The sequence below is a fragment of the Protomyctophum parallelum genome (assembly GCF_964188405.1).
Source record: "Protomyctophum parallelum genome assembly, chromosome: 1".
Taxonomy (NCBI): Eukaryota; Metazoa; Chordata; class Actinopteri; order Myctophiformes; family Myctophidae; genus Protomyctophum; species Protomyctophum parallelum.
The window spans coordinates 7,646,458-7,661,457 of record NC_139697.1 but is presented as its reverse complement, the minus strand read 5'-3'; the positions used below and the strand labels follow the sequence as shown (position 1 = coordinate 7,661,457).

The following is a 15,000-nucleotide window of genomic DNA, read 5'->3' as shown; positions in this document are numbered from 1 at the left end:
GCAGAGATATCCTGGCACAGAACCTCTTCTTCTCAGAGCTAAATCGTACATACTGTATGAGGTTCCAAACACGGCTATAACAAGCCCTGTATCACTGAGCCCTGTCACCATCCATACCTGTAAAGTGTAAATGCTGTATATATCGGCCTACTGTACAGTAAGTAGTGGTGTCTGTTTGGACAGCTCTGTTCTGCTCTATTGGCACTGAACCAATTATCCTCCCTCTGTACAGTGGACCTCGTAATGCTCTGCTGCTTCCCTCTGCCATCCTCCACCTCTTCAACAGCGCTTGGAACAAGTACTCACATTTGTTTCACTTCCGTGCGAACTGCAGAGCAGCGCAGGCTGTGCGTGTGCGTGTGTGTGTGTGTGTGTGTGTGTGTGTGTGTGTGTGTGTGTGTGTGTGTGCGCTTGCGTCTGTAAATGGTGCATTTATATAGTGCCTATATCCAAGGCACTTTACAGAGATTGTGCATTTAATACATTCACCGATTCACACACTCATGCCGCAGGAAACCGTGCAAGGCACCAACCTGAATATCGGGAGCAATTAGGGGTTCAGAGTCTTGCTTTAAGGACACTTCGACACCCGAGCCCGACTTCGAATTGTCGTCCAGTCACTCTACCCCTGAGCCACTGCCCCCCTGTGTGTGTGTGTGTGTGTGTGTGTGTGTGTGTGTGTGTGTGTGTGTGTGTGTGTGTGTGTGTGTGTGTGTGTGTGTGTGTGTGTGTGTGTGTGTGTGTGTGTGTGTGTGTGTGTGTGTGTGTGTGTGTGTGTGTGTGTGTGTGTGTGTGTGTGTGTGTGTGCTGTACTCTACTGCACTGTGCTAAGTTGTAGTTAAGTGGTCAGTTTAGGCACCTCAATACTGCACTGTAGAAATACTCTGTTACAGTCCTGAATTCAAAATTTACTTGAGTAAAAGTACAAAATGATTGTCATCAAAATGTACTTAAAAGTACCAAAGGTAGAAAATACTCATTGTGCAGATTGTCCCGTTTCGAATTTTCAAATGTGTAAAAATCTTTTGAAAATTGCAGATCTACAAGCTGACAATGCGTCACATCGCAACGCATTGTGAGCTTGTAGATCGGCTATTTTCAAATAGCCAAAGGGCTGAAGTGGTTAATGTATTGTTTTGTAATACTAATTACACTCTGATATGTAGTGGAGTAGAATTAATAGTATTGGAAATTGGAAATACTTAAGTAAAGTAAAAATATACCTCAAAATTGTATGGTACAGTACTTAAGTAAATGTACTTAATACTTTCCACCACTGGCTGCTGGGCACCTGCGGGCCGATCGACTGCTGTATTGATCTGCAGTCTATGGATCTGAGGCAGCCAGGCTGTGTTAGACTGATACAGTGACATCCACTGCAGGCCGATCTGCCACCTTTGCTTAGTTCATTAGAGATTAACACGATTGTTCTGGCGCTCTCTCTCTCTCTCTCTCTCTCTCTCTCTCTCTCTCTCTCTCCCTCTCTCTCTCTCAATTCTCTCTACCCCACCCCATCAATTGCAAACAGTTATTGAATTGTTTCAACAGGCGTTTGTTTGGCTCTGTAAGATAACGAGGACTGATTTCTTTCTCCGGAATGATGCAAAATCTGGAGTCTTTAGTATGGAGTAGTATAATGGGATGCATGTGCTGAATGTAGATATTTGAGCAAAGAATATGTGCATATTTTGAACAAAGAAGCAAAATGTGATGTATCTATTAGTGTCTAGATGTGTATCTGTTGGTCAATAAATGTGTCTTCTGTGGGCCACTGTGCTACCACAGCGTGTTTGCAAGCAGAAGACAGCGCTGGGCCCTATTTTCACCATGCTATCTACAGTATACCCCTTATCCCTTGTTATGTTAAAATTGTTCATCTAGCCGATCTACATCGACATCCTTTTTTTTTTTTTTATAGTAAAAAAAGGTAAAGAAGTTTAGGGATAAGGCACTGGCGAAAATTGGGCCCAGCATCTACTGTAGCACAAATGTGAAAGACTACTGCTTTCCCCCCACTGTGAACTACGGTATGTTAGGAAGTGCAGTGCCAAATATGAGTGGATATCCCTGTTTATTTATCCACAGGATGTTTGCAGAATGTTTACGAAGTCTTTTCAGCAACAGACACACTCACACCTGTGAGCTAGCTGCCTAGTCCAGTGACTGACTCTCTCTCTCTCTCTCTCTCTCTCTCTCTCTCTCTCTCTCTCTCTCTCTCTCTCTCACACAACAACACACTCTTTCTCTCTCTCACACACACACTGTTTCTCTGACTGTACTGTACATCATATCGACACATCGACACATGTGAGCTTGTAGATCGACACATTGTGAGCCATGTGAGCTTGTAGGCCTAGATCAGTGAGGTATAGTATAAAATAGGGCTTAAGTGTTTACTATCAATCTAAACAATCTAAATCTGCACAAGTATAACTATAGTAACCAAAGCTGTCAGATAGCTGTAGTGTAGTGTAAAAAGTATAATATTTGCCTCTGGGATATAGCGGAGTGTATGTGTGTATGTCTGTAATCCACCTAACCTGAGAACCGCTTGCCCCGGCCGCCAACTTCACATTTGACACACTCGTTCCACACCCCCCACAGGGAGGGCAGTACCCGGTGTCGTTCCACACCCCCCACAGGGAGGGCAGTACCCGGTGTCGTTCCACACCCCCCACAGGGAGGGCAGTACCCGGTGTCGTTCCACACCCCCCACAGGGAGGGCAGTACCCGGTGTCGTTCCACACCCCCCACAGGGAGGGCAGTACCCGGTGTCGTTCCACACCCCCCACAGGGAGGGCAGTACCCGGTGTCGTTCCACACCCCCCACAGGGAGGGCAGTACCCGGTGTCGTTCCACACCCCCCCACAGGGAGGGCAGTGCCCGGTGTCGTTCCACACCCCCCACAGGGAGGGCAGTACCCGGTGTCGTTCCACACCCCCCACAGGGAGGGCAGTACCCGGTGTCGTTCCACACCCCCCACAGGGAGGGCAGTGCCCGGTGTCGTTCCACACCCCCCCACAGGGAGGGCAGTGCCCGGTGTCGTTCCACACCCCCCACAGGGAGGGCAGTACCCGGTGTCGTTCCACACCCCCCACAGGGAGGGCAGTACCCGGTGTCAAGTCCGGCGGATCGCCGGTTGTCCAGAACCAGCACAAAAGCCTCTGCCCGGGCTCCGGACAGGTCTCCAATCCAGATCACCCCTAGGTATCCATATATGGAGCTGGCCTGTTCTGCCAATGATGTTCTGCCAATCACAATGATGCACAACATCGCCCTTTATTAGCCAATTGATCACACCTGGTCACCCCCCAATGGGCACTGTTCTATAATAAAGGAAATACTTGAAGTAAAAGTACCACAAAAATGTACTATACTAGTATAGTACTTGAGTAAGTGTACGTACAGTATAGTCAGTTTCCAGCACTGATTGGCAGCTCTGCTGTTAGACAGAGGAATGTTGTTGTTCCCCCCCCCCCCCCCCCCCCCCCCCCACACACACACACACACACAGGCTGAGGTTCATCTGAGGTTAGACCTAAGGAAATACTTTGAGAAGAGAAAGGAAAGCAATCAGCGTTAAGATTGTCCAAGTGTTTGTCTGTCTGCTATTTTCCACCCCTCTTCAGCCCTGACGTCAACATAAGTGTGTGTGTGTGTGTGTGTGTGTGTGTGTATGCACACGCACACATGATGTGCCTTCAAGATGTGTGCAAATGACAAAGCGTGTGTAAGCGTGCGCACGTACGTACGTATCGTCGTCTAGTCTACGCGAGTACGCGTGCAATAGCGCGAGCTCGAGTCCACATGCCTTTGGAGGAAGAAGGCTTATTTTCCCTGGCTCCTCTCGTGGAGTTGAGCTAATATTTATTGTGTTTAGAAGTGAGCGTGGCGTGTCGTCAGCGGCGTGAACCCTGGGAGCCCGGGCCTGTTGTTGAGATGACGCCATTCCACCCTCCTATCCCCAACAAACACCCTTCCCCCCCACGCTCTGATCCCTCACCACGCACGCACACGCACACACACACACGCACATCATAGGAAGGAGGGAGATTGAGGGAGCGATGCAACACACGCATTGTGTACACGTCACATATCCAGAGAGCAGGGTGGGAGCTTTGACATTGTATAGTTTTGACAGGCTTTTAGTGAAGCTAGCTCCAGGCTACAGGATTGTTTGTAGCAGTGGGTTATTTTTCTCTTACTTCTTTCACCCCCACCCCACCCCCGCCACCCTTCATAACCATGTCCCCATCCCCCTCTCCCGCTCTCTCTCCTATATCTCTCACACACTTGACCTTATTGTGTCTCCCTCTCCGGATCACATCCCTGGACCAGTGCTCTGTAGGTGGGCAGAGCTGGGCAGGACAGGGCAAGGCAGGGCCTTTATGCTTCATTCATATGTCGTCATCGGGCGAACATCGGACAACATACAAGCTCACGTCGCGTTTGTTGTGATTCTTCGCGTGTTCTGGCGTGCGCGGGATGACAGGCAGACAGGCAGGCAGGCAGGCAAGCAGGCAAGCAGGCAGGCAGGCAGACAGACAGACAGACAGACAGACAGACAGACAGGCAGTCAGACAGACAGACAGACAGACAGACAGACAGACAGACAGACAGACAGACAGACAGACAGACAGACAGACAGACAGACAGACAGACAGGCAGTCAGACAGGCAGTCAGACAGACAGGCAGACAGACAGACAGAGAGACAGAGAGACAGACAGGCAGGCAGGCAACCTCCTGCTGCCATGTTAGTTCATTATGAGGCAGAAACAGCAGTAATGATGGCAGCTCTTCTCTGACCTGATGGAACACACGCAGCGGCAGCGCCATATCACCTTGTTATGAAAGCATCATCTGTCTCTTTCTCTTTCTCTCTCTCTCTCTCTCTCTCTCTCTCTCTCTATGACTGTCTGTATCTCTCTCTCTCTCTCTCTCTCTCTCTCTCTCTCTCTATGACTGTCTGTATCTCTCTCACACTCTATCTCTGTCTCTCATTATCTTTCTCTCTCTCTCTCTCTCTCTCTCTCTCTCTCTCTCTCTCTCTCTCTCTCTCTCTCTCTGACTGTCCATCAGCTTGGTCACGCTCTGGAGCACATGGTAAGGTGCTGCTCGTTAAGGAGGGCAGCTGTGTACCGTGTAGGCGTGTACTGTATGTGCATGTGTATCGCTGTGTGTTCTTGTGCGTCTCCCTATAGACACTGCTGTGTAAATTAGGACAGTGGACAAATATACTGTATTACTTACAATGTTGCAAATATACCACGTGTCTCTGGAATGGGTATTCAGAAATCACACCCTCAAACTACGTTTTAATGTTTGTAGAGAAAATACAAGATGAAGATGGTCTTAAAACATTATAAGAAGGCCCTCTGTAAAGCCTGAGAATCTTCACTAGAGGAAACTAGGTTCCCTTTCAATACTTTGAAACGCTGAACAGTAAGCATGTAACGATATCGACGTAGCTGTTGTGGCTTTGGGTTTGTTTGCATGTGTTGGGTACAAGTTCTCTAATATATAATAGATATTCAAGTGCTTTTGGAGAGAAATGATAGTCACTTTCAGTAGTAGAGCACTGTAGAGGGGAGCTGTGTGTCTGTGACTGTGCCCAGGTGATGATGGTCAAGTTGCGATGAAGGCAGGACAAGTTCCGATGAAGGTAGGACAGGTGATTGCAAGCTTGGCTCTGCACCTTGAGAGGTCGCCACCCTGTACCCATGTTTTAATCTGTGCCCATTCCCATGTTCCTCGATTCGAACTTCACGCGATTCCCCAACATCAGAGAGTGTGGCCTTCCATTTGGAATTAATTCACACGAAGAGAAGATCCTAGAGGACATTCTTTCGGCTACAGGAAACTATGGTTTAGGGGAGGACCTGGATAGTTTGGAAAATAGGAGTTGCATCATCGTCGGTAACGGAGGTATTCTGACCGACAAGGCTCTGGGCCAGGTGATCGATACGTTTGATGTTGTTGTCTCTGGGCCAGGTGATCGATACGTTTGATGTTGTTGTCTCTGGGCCAGGTGATCGATACGTTTGATGTTGTTGTGAGTGTGAAGTTGGCCGACCGGCCAAGGCTCCAAAAAGACAGACGAGTCCAAGAATGCCCTTTTAGGGTTTTTTATTCACCTTTCCAGTCCCGTGCAGATTATGGTACAGTGCGGCCTCGGCAAAGACAATGATGAAAAACAAGATTTGGCCAAAATAACAGATGTACAAACATAAACACACTTGAAGACAACACTACTGAACAACACCTAAAACAAGGAGAAGCTGTAACAGGCCATAATACCCTTACTTTCCAAAGGGCCCTGGCAGCTCTCACTTAGGCTGTTTACCTGTGTGTCAACCATGATCTCACTCACACACATCAGCTGCGGTCTCCCCTTTATAGGAGAGAGACATACCAAACTGTATCACAGCAAATTGGCAATTAAATTAACTCACCATAAGCATACAAAGGCCAATGATTTAACACGCCATTACTGAAGGTTTTAACCTGAACTTAAACATGAAATTCCGGACGTCCATTCATACCCAAACTATAGTTTGGTTTTAAATAAGATTGCTCTCGAATCAAACACCCCTCCTCCTCTGCAGCACTTGGCACCTTCCCAGTCAACAGGAATGCCACTGCAGAGGGAGAAATTACTCAAAATCAATTTAACTTCACATCAATAAATACATTTAAAACAATTAGTATCCTTCAGCAATGCATTTCATTTCAGTTACAGTATCAATAAATAGAACATACACTTTACAACTTGAACCGCCACTTCCAAGCCGGCTAATTGATGATAATTAATTGGAAGCAAGTGTAATAAAGTTTATGCCATGTCCCCAATCATTGTCTGTGTATAGGGCACGGGCTGCCCCACAGTGAGGCTGAACGCAGCGCCGGTGAAAGGGTACGAGACGGACGTGGGCTCCAAGACTACCATGCGCATCTTATATCCCACAAGCTGCCCCAAGAAGACGGAGCAAATAGAGGACCAGTCGCTGTTTGTCCTGTTGGCAGTTTATGCTCGAGACCTCGAGTGGTTTCGAAATATGATCTTGAAGACGATGCCTTATCCTGCAGTGCAATACTGGATCGATAAGCCAGAAGTCGTGGCACAGCACGTACCAAGAAAGCCAGCCGACATGCGGATTCTGAACCCCTACTTTATCAAGGAGGCCTGTTTCCAGCTCATTGGCTTGCCGTACAACGATTGTCTGCCCAAGCGTGGTCAGGGCAAGGCCAATATTCCCACCACAGGGGCGGTTGCCATAACGATGGCCCTCCACCACTGTGACCGAGTAGCTGTGGCTGGTTTTGGCTATAACATGAGCGACCCCGACGCCGCTTTGCACTACTACGAAGACCTCAAAATGGCAGCAGTGACAGAAAGATTCCAACATAACATAGTGAAAGAAAAGCAGTTTCTGGCGAAACTTGTGAAGGCTGGAGCTATCGAGGACCTGACCTTGGGCATCTAGTAGTAATTCGTCTCGCATTACCATTGACTCTCGCAATTTCCAAATGCTTCATCATACAGTCTGGACCAACGGAAGAGCTATCATGACAGTGATTGTGAGCAGACATTTTAGTAGAGAAAAAAAGAATATACATACATTTATAAACTTGGCAGTTGGTAGTGCTGTCGCCTCACAGCTAGAAAGTCCTGGGTTCGATTCCCGCTCGGGGCACTGTGGGTGCTGGCGGCGTGTTTCCTCCTCCGCGTCATCAGTGCCCATACCCGAAGGCGGGGTTGGCGAAAGGGCCTTTCTGTGTGGAGTTTGCAAGTTCTCCCTGTGTCCCCTAGGGTAGGTATACCCTCACAAAAACATGCAGTAATCCTGGTCTCTAAACTGCCTCCCCCTGGCCAGCCGGGGCGCCTGATGGAGGGGAAAGTAACTGGTTGGAATAACGTGTTCCTTACACGCGCTACGTCTAACCAGGGAAACTCCCCCCTGTCAGGTGTAAAGGAGCAACTTGGACACTCAAGCATGAAGGAAGCATGAGTTAAGTCCGTTGCTCTCCCCAGGTTGGCGCAGGGTGTGTAGAGCCCAGGATCACATTAGATGATTGACACAGGGGTGAAAAATGGGTTACAAAATCGTTGGATAAAAAATATATTTAAAAATAAAAAAAACTTGGCATTTGTACCGGCCGGGGAAAAGCCTGGTGAAAAGAAGTGTTGTACCCCACAGTGTTGCAACTTCTATGACCCTGGTGTTAGTTGTTAGTCAGGTCAGATTCTTGGAGCTTGTGAGTGACCTCAGCGCACTGCCATTAACACCAAGGAAAGGAAATCACGATTTACGAGCTGTGTGTGTGTGTGTGTGTGTGTGTGTGTGTGTGTGTGTGTGTGTGTGTGTGTGTGTGTGTGTGTGTGTGTGTGTGTGTGTGTGTGTGTGTGTGTGTGTGTGTGTGTGTGTGTGTGCATGTTGTAAGTTGTGTGTAACTTGTGTGCATGGTGGGTATATATCATATGTTGTGTTTACGTAAATGACAGTAGCAGACCTGCAAGCTGAATTTGATTCCTCCTGACAAGCAAGCATTTTTTTCTTTTGGTTTCCCACCCGACAGAGACCATCTTATACTGTGTGCATACACACACATATACACATACATACATACACATACACAATAACATACACATACACATACACATACACATACACATACACATACACATACCCGCCCCTGAAATCTCCTTTAGTCTACAAGCACCGTTCCCTCCTCCTACAAGAGACCCCTAAGGCCTCTATCACTTTCTAAAGCGTGGTCTTTATTTAGCCTGCTGAGAGGTGCTCCGCTTCAGCGGCGCTGCTGGAACGCAACCAAGTACATTTACTCTAGTACTGCACTTAAGTAACATCTTGAGGCATTATTTGTACTTTACTATTAGTGACAGAACACTATTTTCAATTTCCAAAAGGTTTACTTCTTCTGCACTACACCTCTCGGATCCAAATGTTGTACTTTTACTCCACTAGATTCATTTGAAACCTTTAGTTACTAGTTACTTACTTAAGCTTTTTATTATTATTACAAAACATATGTTAACCACTTGATTTCGGCCATTTGAAAATAGCCGCTCTACAGGCTCACAATGCATCGCTATTTAAAAAAAATGATTTTATAGGCCTACATTTGAAAACTTGACATTCTGCATAAATGAATACATTTTGTATGCCAATACTTTGGTACTTTTACTCAAGTACATTTTGAATTCCGAACTTTTACTTTAAGTATTTCTACATTGCAGTATTGATACTAAAATATGTGAGTACTTTACTTTTTCCACTACTACTAAAAGGTGCTCCGCTTCAGTTGAAAACACGCCACCTGTCAGTGTTCTGGCCAGAAGCATTTCCTCTCTCTTTCATGCAGAGTATAATACAAGCTTTCTTTTTAGTGTTTTAATGCCAAACAAAATGTGCCATATCTCATACTGGTTGCTATAGCGATTCATGACTATTATGTAACCCCTGTATATGATTCTTCAGGCACTGAAGCTATAATTGAAGAGTGATTAAGAATAGAACTTGTGGTGCAACAAAAAAAAGAAAAGAAAAAAAGAAAACTATGTTTTTGTGAAACTGAGGTGGTCACAGTAATTGCTATGGATACCAGTCAAGTCAAAGCAGATATGCAGTGAGGGCTTTGCTGGTTTAAGTCAAAGCAGATATGCAGTGAGGGTTTTGCTGGTTTAAGTCAAAGCAGATATGCAGTGAGGGTTTTGCTGGTTTAAGTCAAAGCAGATATGCAGTGATGGTTTTGTTGGTTTAAGTCAAAGCAGATATGCAGTGAGGGTTTTGCTGGTTTAAGTCAAAGCAGATATGCAGTGAGGGTTTTGCTGGTTTAAGTCAAAGCAGATATGCAGTGAGGGTTTTGCTGGTTTGCGGTGTATACACACACCCACCTCTACTTCAGAGTACACCTATCATCTTGAGTAAATGACATAGTGTAGAACAGAGGTTCCCACAACCACTGGTACGTGCACCTGTACTGGTACGTGTACCTGTGCTGGTACGCGGGATGGGAGAAGGGAATCCCAAGTTTTCCGGACCGTGAATCTATAACATTATGTTGTGATATAATCATATAGCAGCGGGTAGGCTACTTGAGGCCTACCCCCCCCCCCCCCCCCCCCCCCCCCAGCCATGCCGGTCCGCGAACATTTTATAAACTGTCAGCCGGTCCGTGGTGATAGAAACGTTGGGAACCCCTGGTGTGGAACATTGATAATCAACCTTGTTAATGTCAAAGGACCCGCAATAGGCCACAAACCCCTAGTAGATTTTTCTCTCCCCGAGAACCCCCTCAAGGGCCCCTGGGGTTCCCCGAGAACCCCCTCAAGGGCCCCTGGGGTTCCCCGAGAACCCCCTCAAGGGCCCCTGGGGTTCCCTGTACCCCATGAACCCCCTCAAGGGCCCCTGTGGTTCCCTGTACCCCATGAACCCCCTCAGGGGCCCCTTGGGTTCCCCATACCCCATGTTGAGAAACACTGGTGTAGAGTCACAGTGGTGCTCGTCCCAACACACCATCCTCCTCCTGAGGTGATGTCACTTGTTCTGAATGGGTTCAGAGGTATTTCCTTACCCAACATCCACATGTAGTCTTGAATAGAAGATGCTATAATTACCAGTGATGTTTTTCATGCTGAATATAGCCTCTCAAAGCCCACACTTTTCATTTAAAGGTGTAGGGAAACGGAAATGGTGAGCCTTTTATTTAGAAGTTTCACCCTGAAATGCTGGCTCTGAAGTTTCTGAACCAATTATCAGAGCGTCGCATCCCTCCAGGCTATGGGGTCTCAAAGTCTGTGACTTTGAGGAGTGAATTTCGTTTGTAAACAAAGAGAAAGAGAGACAGGGGGATTGTTTCTAACCTATACGCAACCTTGTGTGGTGTTTTAAACTAGCTATTGAAAAATAGCAGATCTACAAGCTCATAGCGCATAGTGATTTTTACAATATACGCTACTTTTATTTGGTTTGATCATGGGAAGAAGTATAGTCACTACAACATGCAGGTCCCTGGCATATCTTTTCAAATGGGGGTCCGCGGCCTAATAAGTGTAAACGTAGGGGTCCTTGACATGAAAAGGTTTGAGAACCACTGCTGTAGACACACCTCTTCAGGAGGTGACCCTTGCTGACGCCAGGGTTCGAACACACAACCATCCGCACGAATTCCGTGTGCTGTGCTCTAACCGCCACACTAGCTATCGTCTGGGATATTGTAAATTGTGAGTGACATGGCATAAGTGTTGTTTTCCTCGTTTCAAGCGCTATTTCATACTATATTGTGATATATGATCCATGTCCATGTTGACCAGCTCTGATCTAACCATGGACGAGTACGTGATGTTGGTCACATTGTCTGACTATTACAATTTACAATTTAGGCATTTAGCAGACGCTCTTAATCCAGAGCGATTTACATTAAGCAAGAACAAAAAAGCATGGGAATACATCACATAAAAGCATTTATCATGAAACATGCGTAAGCTAAGAAAGTAACAGTGGAATATCTATATAATGAAACTATACATATAAACTATACATATATACTACTATGCTATACATATGTACTATGACGTGCTATGACTACATACAATGCAATTATAGTGCTGTCTACATACCATGCTATAAGTCTGTATCAAATGCTATCTAAGTCTACAGAAATGCTATCTAAGGGGGTAGTGTAAGTTCTATGGGGCTGGGCCATGATGGAGGTGGGAAAAGGTGGGTTTTCAGACTACGGCGGAAGATTGGGAGTGATGCTGCAGTTCTGACTGCAATGGGAAGTGCATTCCACAGTTTTGGAGCCAGAAGGGAGAAGAGTTTGGGACGTGTGGAGCGTTGTCCCGGCTTTTTTAGTGAGGGTACTTCCAGCTTCCCTGCGTTGGCTGATCTGAGTGCGCGGGAGGGTTTGTAGGGTTCAATCATACTTGCAAGATATGGGGGAGCCATACCTTTGGTTGCTTTACTAACTGCTTTACTATTACTAACCCTAACCGGCCAAGTCCCCTGACGGGCCTGACCTCAGATCAGTCTTAACTGGCCATGCTTTCGCTTCGGTGCCAGTAATTTAACACTTCCCTGTTTCCTCATCGATGTACAAGCTTGTATTTTTGAATAGCCGCAAAAAACGCCCCAAAAGTTTAACATAACACATTGCTGGGTTTAATGGATTAAGCGTACTGGCAGCTGCTTTGCCGGTTGTATTGTCTCATAGTCTCATAGTTGTATTGTCTCATAGTTGTATTGTCTCATAGTCTCATAGTTGTATTGTCTCATAGTCTCATAGTTGTATTGTCTCATAGTCTCATAGTTGTATTGTCTCATAGTCTCATAGTTGTATTGTCTCATAGTTGTATTGTCTCATAGTCTCATAGTTGTATTGTCTCATAGTCTCATAGTTGTATTGTCTCATAGTCTCATAGTTGTATTGTCTCATAGTCTCATAGTTGTATTGTCTCATAGTTGAACTCCTAGTCTGTGATAAAGACTGAACGGAAGTCCTTCCTGGAAAGAGTACGGGAGTGATAAACAGAAGAAAGGTTTATCAAGGTGTGTGTGTGTGTGTGTGTGTGTGTGTGTGTGTGTGTGTGTGTGTGTGTGTGTGTGTGTGTGTGCTCACGCGTGTGTATAAGTGTGTGTGCGCACATGCGAGTGTGTGTGTGCGAGTGCGCGTGCGTGCGCGCGTGTGTGAGTGAGTGAGCGTGTGCATGTGTGTTTGTGTGTGTGCAGGAGGCCATTAATTGTCAGGTTTGTGTACATTTATACACGCGTCGTGTGTGTGTGTGTGTGTGTGAGTGTATAACTGTGAGATAAATTTCGTGTGGTTGTCCAAGGTCAGACAGGCCATTTCCTCTCCACCGGTCGGTCTCTGCTGATTGGCTGTGACAGAACACTGTTTCTTTGTACAATACAATCTCACCAATCTGTCCAACTTCTGTGTGTAGACTATAATGAAACCCGCAAAGCACGGCGGACGATATTATGGACGACTTTCACATACCTATAACTGCACCGATCTGCATGAAATGTTGTATGCACACTTCCTAGAAGCCAAGGAAAACCATTTGACCTGCATTTTTCACATCTGCCTTTTATAGCGCCACCAGGAGGCCACATTTTGTAGAACATTTTTTTTACTACACAGCTACACAGTACACAGTATCTCTATAGTCATGTGCTCAAGACGGATCTGTCCGATATTTCATATTCCATGCCGATTGACTAACATTGGCTTCCAAAGTTTCCAGGATTTCCATAGCTATATGAATCAAATTTCCTTAATTTATCTTGCACCTCTTGAATTGCTTTCTCAATTAGCTTTTTTTATGTGTGCATCACCTCATAAATATTGTAACAGCATTCAATCAGATCAAATGTATGTTGTTGCGTCACCCCACACTTCGTCAAATCTGTCAGGCAAAAGTTAGTTAATTAGTCTGATCGGTACAGACTGTATGTTTGATACACTGCACTGTACAACACTGTGAAATCGTCAGTATTTTAGGGTCCATTTGGCTCCATTTGAACACTTAGAGTTACAAATGGATACATTTACACCAAAGAAGGGGAATTGATGCTTTGATGCTGGTGCCTTTCATCTGGTGTGTGCGTGCGTGACGGTGCGTGTTGCTGGTTGCTGCTGGTGCTGCATTGTGTGCACAGACTGCACACTCAAGCGCTCACTTTCTGTTTTTATGCATATGCAATCAATGAATGCTCACATGCACTCGTAAACATGTCTACTCGAGCGTGCTTGTGTTTGTGTGTGTGTGTGTGTGTGTGTGTGTGTGTGTGTGAGTGTGTGTGTGTGGCCTCTGTCTCATTAGGGCTCATTGTCGCTGCTGTGATTTGTTGCGTGTCCCTCTTTGGTCCTCATTGTGTCTCAGACGTTTTGTATCGGCAAAACACACGGGGACTTGTGTCGGGACTCAGGAGCACTGAGACAGCTCATTGTGTGTGTGTGTGTGTGTGTGTGTGTGTGTGTGTGTGTGTGTGTGTGTGTGTGTGTGTGTGCGGTGGAGGTCATTGGAAGGGAAAGGTTAAGATAAAGTTGCTTTGAACAAATTCAGCCTTTGATCAGCCAGCTCCTAGGGTTGAATGGCCTGTGCTCTGGCCATCATGTCCAGCTGAGACAAAAGGGAGTGAAGGATGGACAGACAGACAGACGGACTGGAGGGAGGGATAGGATGGACAGACAGACGGATCGGAGGGAAGGAGGGATAGGGCTGCGATATTTCTGTTATCTCTTTTCCCCCCCGCGGCTCTCCCCTCCATACTGCTATACCTGTTATGCGTGCGCCCTTCTCAACGGCACTTTCACTTGTGATGAAGAGTGTTATATGAGGAGGAGGATGATTGTCATGTACGGCATGTTCATTTAACTCTGAGAGTGTACGAGCGGTTTCGGATAATACCTCAGTATTTTATGTCCGTGATCAGCTGTTATCAACACCATTCAATGCAGCCAGTATGGACATTTCCACTATACTGACCTTGTTGCCAGCCATTGTCCGAAGTGGCGTTGGTCGCGTTGTCTGACTATCACTAACCGTAACGATATGAGAGCCAAAGATTCACAATAGAATCCATAACAATTATTTCTCCCAAGGTCCAACTCTTTACTCTCACGTTTTCTGCTCAAGAGCTTCAGGGCAATGCTGGCACGCACGTACGCACGCACACACGCACGCACGCACTCACACACACACACACACACACACACACACACACACACACACACACACACACAGAGGAATGATGTATAGAGTGTCCTTTCTTTTGTGGTTTCCTTTCTAAAGCGGAGCCATCAGTATAGAAGGGCGCACACAGCCAGTCACTGATCGCTAGAGAAAGGTTGAATGGACGTTACCATGGATGCCTTCCTAGCTATTCACCTCTCTCCTTGCCCCCCCCCCTCTCTCTCTCTCCCTATGCCTCCCCCCCTCTCTCTCTCTCCTTGCCCCCCCCTCTCTCTCT

At 46.3% G+C, this 15,000-nt stretch overlaps 2 protein-coding genes across 2 annotated transcripts in view; both read left to right on the top strand.

The window, feature by feature from the left end:
• sdc2 (syndecan 2) overlaps positions 1–15,000 on the top strand; it is a 69,621-nt gene that overhangs the window by 38,910 nt on the left and 15,711 nt on the right. The gene's annotated exons all lie outside the window — the stretch shown is intronic.
• LOC310868032 (CMP-N-acetylneuraminate-beta-1,4-galactoside alpha-2,3-sialyltransferase-like) lies at positions 5,746–7,485 on the top strand (the record flags this gene model as incomplete). The annotated part of the gene is made up of 2 exons (XM_083778255.1): positions 5,746–5,955; positions 6,868–7,485. 2 exons carry the CDS (start codon positions 5,746–5,748, stop codon positions 7,483–7,485), a joined length of 828 nt encoding a protein of 275 aa, XP_083634381.1.